Genomic DNA, 5188 nt, shown 5'->3' on the forward strand with positions numbered 1-5188 from the left:
TATATTATATTACACAAATAGTTATATACAACAATATCACAAATTGTGATACAAAACAATATCACTGTTGTAATTGATGAAACTAATAAAATTTAATCAAAAGTGCACTTTACTTACTGGAATTTTGATGCTGTTTATGTCGTACATCGTTGCTCTCTTTGATCAACATATTAATTGCTGCTGTGTTAGGTCCTCCTTGATCACACACAGTTGCTACTGGTCTGAACCCACATTTTATGACAAAACTTATTCATTGCTTTATGCATCTAACAAGCTGATTGATTTTATTCATTGCTTTATGCATCTAACAAGCTGAATGGTGCAAGTTGTACTATTACAGAATCCATAGCCAAGAGGCATACGATTGCCAGATGCAAGACATCTCATGTAAAATAGAATTGCATGGTCTGCAAATTTTCTGGTTCTCCTCATCCCCCAATCTTCAAACCCGATTATTTTGTTGCTTTTTTTATTGTAAAAAATGGCTGGTTGTAATGACATTTTATCCCAAATTATAATTACGTTTAAATCTTTTGGATCAATTTCTCTTGCGGCTAAATGTAAATATTGGTACATGATTTTATTGCACCCAGTATCTAAAGGAATACTTTGTAGTTCTTTGTTCAAAGTATTGAGGGAAGGACATGGAAGATATTTGCAAATGAATTTGTATGATGAGCGTGATCTATGGGAAATGCCTATACAAAACATTTTGTCATCTATTGTATAGCGTCTGGCCTATTAATGACAGAAAATATACAAAATTTATGATTTTTTCAAAACGAAATATCAATAATAAAATGATAATAAATATATATTTTCATTTGTACACATATAAATGTGTAAACATATAAAATAAATAATATACAATTAAATGCATAATCTACATATAATTTAGATCAATAATATAGAAAAGATTATCTAAAAGTTACAATTGAATATTTTTATACAAAATAGATAAATGTGTATTACAAAAAATTGTTATGGAATTGTTAGTCAACTTTTATTGGATTTGGAAATTTACCTGTGGTGCCACATCATTGTTTCTAATAATCATATTTATGAACTGCTGCCTCACATGTTGTTCATGCTTATCAGCATTACCTGTGGAATCAATTGTATGCAGTGTTATTGATTTTTCTATATTTACTTTCTTGCGTCTAGTCAGCAGTCTCTTTAGCCGTCTTTTATCTTTTCTCATTTTAACTATTTTGTCATATAATTTCCTCTCTTTTGGACTTAATAAGTTCTTACGGGTGACTTCTTCAAGATTTGGGCTTGCAACACATATAGCCTCTTTTGTAATATAATATCTTTTTTATATTTTCAATTTCCTCTTGTTGTTTATGTACAATTTCCTGTACTTGTCGTAATTTGACCTGTTGCTCATCTAATGTTATTTGCTGTTTTTCTTGTTGTAAAAGAATGCTCTCATTGTATGATAATGCTTCCGCGTCTTCATGTTGTTCTTTATTTTGCTCTGTATGCGATTTTGGACTGTTTTGTTAATGCTGTTCTTGGCTGCTTAATTCCTGATGTGGCAAATTTACAGATGGAATTGCATAATGCAATAATATTCGTCTTGATGATGAGTCACTATAATTATCCTCACAAAAGTGCTAGTAGCATACTCTCAATTTTTTTATTTCGCTTTCTTCGCATGGAGGTTTCATATGCAAATTATGAAACCATTTGTTGCGGCGTTCCAAATCCTTCGGAAATGTGTGAGTTGGCATATTTCCTCTCGAAGAACAGTTTGACACACAACACGCTCTCACCATGATTTCCCTTTTCACGCAAACTTTATTGTTTTTCACGTTATATACGAGTATGACGTCGTATCACGTATACAATATAATGGCCATAACAGATTGTTAATCTGTTCCACTTAGCTGCACTAGTTCAGCTAAAAAGAACAGATATTAGTTCCACTTTGCTGCCTGCTATAGAGCGAGGGCGCCACAAACACTGACCACTTTTAGCCCATAAGAGTTTGGAACCCCTGGTCGTATCCGGCAGACCGGCAACTAGGTTATGTAACGGCAGCCAGTGAAGCTTCTCTAATTTTCAGACTGGTTGGACAATGGGAACAATAAGAAAGCTCTCCAAGAGGCAGATAAGGTGCTTAGAAAGCAACCAGGTAATCAGTGTGCCAGGGTGCTCAAGGCCTTGGCCTTGCTGCGACTGGGCAAGCAGGATGAGTGCCAAGTTATTATGGATAAAGTACGGTCTGAGGTGCCCTGTGAGGATTCTACTTTGCAGGCAATGAGTATTTGCTACAGAGAGACACTTCAGCGTAAGTTCTCAGTCAATGTCACAGTTTATTGACTGTTGTAATTCATGCTTCAACTTCTTCAAACTCTTTTTTGATATAATAAGATGTACAGATTTATATTTATGATGTTAAAATTGTATATATAGTGGTTGTGGTCTTTGTGTGTAAATCATAATACTTTACATCGATGTGTAGACAATGTAAACTGTATAGGAGATATCCTTATGAACAATATATAGATGTTGTTTAAGGAAGATACGGTTTGCTCAAAAATTAAGTTTATATTTTATTCAACATTTAGAATGGTGTAAATTTTTATGATTGATGTTTCCTAAATAAGTAAGTTAAATAAGTTAGAATTCATAGAATTCTCTGGTTTTTAAAGTTATATTCTTAAACTTACATTCTTAAAGTTAAATCTACCAATTACATATCATATAGTGAAATGAAAATTTCTTGAAATTTATTGTCTTTTTTAAACATTATATTTATTATTAATACACTATATTATTAATACATTATATATATATAACTCTATCTCACAGTTTAATTACTCTTTTTGTATATTTTTTATCATACAATATTCTACATAGTTTACATTACATTTATTATTAATATACAAAATGGGTACAATGTGTAACTCTGTCTCATAGTTTAGTTATTCTTTTTGTATATTTTTGTTATACAATATTCTCATAGTTTAATTATTCTTTTTGTATATTTTTGTTATACAATATTCTACATAGTTTACATTATCTATATGACAAAAGGCTGATATATATTAGATAAACAATATGAAAACAACCCACATAGACGTAATTTTGAAATCTATGATGATTGACATATTTCAAGTTACATTGTGATTGTGTGTGCTATGCCTACTTTGTTGAATTTGTTTATGTACAGCCGACAAAATTAGCGAAGTTTATGAAGCTGCTGCAAAAGCTGATCCACATAATGAGGAGCTTCTGACGCATCTTTTCATGTCGTATGTTCGCCTTGGTGATTATAAGAAACAGCAACAAACTGCCATAGCCTTGTATAAAGTAAAACCTAAGAATCCGTATTACTTCTGGGCTGTTATGAGTATAGTGATGCAGGCTACTCATTCAGATGAGAAGCTGGCAAAAGGGGTTACGTTGCCTTTGGCAGAGAGAATGGTTTGTACATTAATCTTTATCTGTAATTATGTGTAACTTATATATACATATAATTATATATAATTTTATGTATAAAATTCTTACTATCCCTCATTACACTAATTACTATTATGTGTAATTGCACATGTTTATAGAATCAAAATTTACTAGTAATGTATTAAGATATCGCGAAAATAACTAATGAAATAATTTCTGTGAGTACATCAGGTCCTAAAGTTAGTAAAGGAAGGCAAAATGGAAGCTGAACAAGAGGTGCAGCTTTACTTAATGATTTTAGAGCTGCAAGACAAAAATGAAGAGATATTAAACGTATTGTCTAGTCCTTTAGCTTCGCATCTTTCATACGTGCCACAACGAAAGGCGACACTTTTAAGAAATTAGAACGTTTCCCTGAAGCTGCTGAAGCATATCAAGAACTTATTAGAAAAAAGTAAGAGTCCATAATCAATATTCTCTTAATATTTACAAGGAAGGAAGACTCGATGTTACGCGCAATTACAATTATATATTTATTATACAGCACTGATAATTGGGCGTTTTATCAAAATTACCTTTCGATGGCCTTAAACTTTTCACAACCGACAGAATGCTTGGATTTCCTTAACAATATTATTAATATGTCCGAAAACAAAATTCGCGCGCCTTACTTGGCACGCTTGGAATTACTGAAACGTACCTGTACTGACAAAGATGCACAGTACAGCTTGCAATCTGTGGATCTTATGCATCAATATTTTTCACAATTTGGAGAAAAAGGCTGTGTAGTTAGTGACTTGCGATTATATTTAAGTATACTCACACCTAAGAGCAAAGCGGAGTTACTCGAAAGGGTAAGAAAAACAGGATAAAACTTGGATAAACATTCTTAAAGTGCATACAATTGCATTAACATCCTCATCTTTTTTATATGGCTTGTTACATCAAACATTTGTATGATATATATTTGCGATATTGTAGATCGAAAAAGACATTAGTGTCGCGCCAGACGAGTTTCCAACTACCGTACAACAGTTGCAAAAGTATATCCACTTAGAACAGTTGCGACGTATTTGCGGTTTCCACCATCCTCCTTTAGCAGACAGAAATAAACAGGAAAAACTGATAAAGCGACTGTGCGATTTGTACGAAAAGGGCAACGAACTCTGTCCGGTGCAAGAACGATTGCCGACCAATTTCTGTCCGGCGGATTCGTACATTTTATTAGCTTCGCATCTGCTGCATCAATTATGGGTTGACACTAATGACGCGTCTTTCCTTTATAGGTAATGATCGTTGGTAATACCCTGAAAGTATATACAGTTTTTACAGTGGTGGATTTGCAGGGCAATGTCGTTGTTGGAACGTAGTCTCCTATCGAGTCCTGCAAATTTTCACGTAAAAATTCTGCTCGTGCGGATATACTTGGAGGTCGGTTTAGTGGTTGCGGCCGATCGTGCGTTTACACTACTCGACGTTAAGCACCTGCAACTAGACTCACTGGGTCATCTTCATGTACCTCTACTCGCACCTCTCGGTGACTTATCGTTGGCCTCGACGACTCTTGATCATACAGCGAAATTTTTCATAGCCAACTATAAAGATGTATGTATTTTCAGGTATAATAGATTAAATCTTTGCGGTTCTATGTAAAAAGAGAGAGAGAGAAAGAAAGTCGGTCTTTATATCTATTTAATTCAAGTCGGTTTTATAAAGCTAAATTTTTTAAATTTACTAGTTGATATAAAAAAATATATATATATATATATATATATAT

The 5188-nt window shown here is 33.1% G+C and overlaps 1 protein-coding gene across 1 annotated transcript; it reads left to right on the plus strand.

Annotated features, from left to right (window-relative positions):
• Positions 1–2067: 2067 nt before the first annotated feature.
• Positions 2068–5102, plus strand: LOC116850249 (N-alpha-acetyltransferase 25, NatB auxiliary subunit-like; the record flags this gene model as incomplete). Its single annotated transcript, XM_032828289.1, is given in 7 exon segments — positions 2068–2296; positions 3182–3435; positions 3643–3805; positions 3808–3865; positions 3956–4265; positions 4393–4697; positions 4758–5102. Coding segments are annotated over 7 exon segments (1626 nt in total), but the record flags the coding sequence as incomplete, so codon positions are not given.
• Positions 5103–5188: the final 86 nt, after the last annotated feature.

This window comes from Odontomachus brunneus, unplaced genomic scaffold (assembly GCF_010583005.1).
Source record: "Odontomachus brunneus isolate Ranch 3 - 2012 unplaced genomic scaffold, Obru_v1 Obru_scaffold_138, whole genome shotgun sequence".
In the NCBI taxonomy this organism is placed as follows: Eukaryota; Metazoa; Arthropoda; class Insecta; order Hymenoptera; family Formicidae; genus Odontomachus; species Odontomachus brunneus.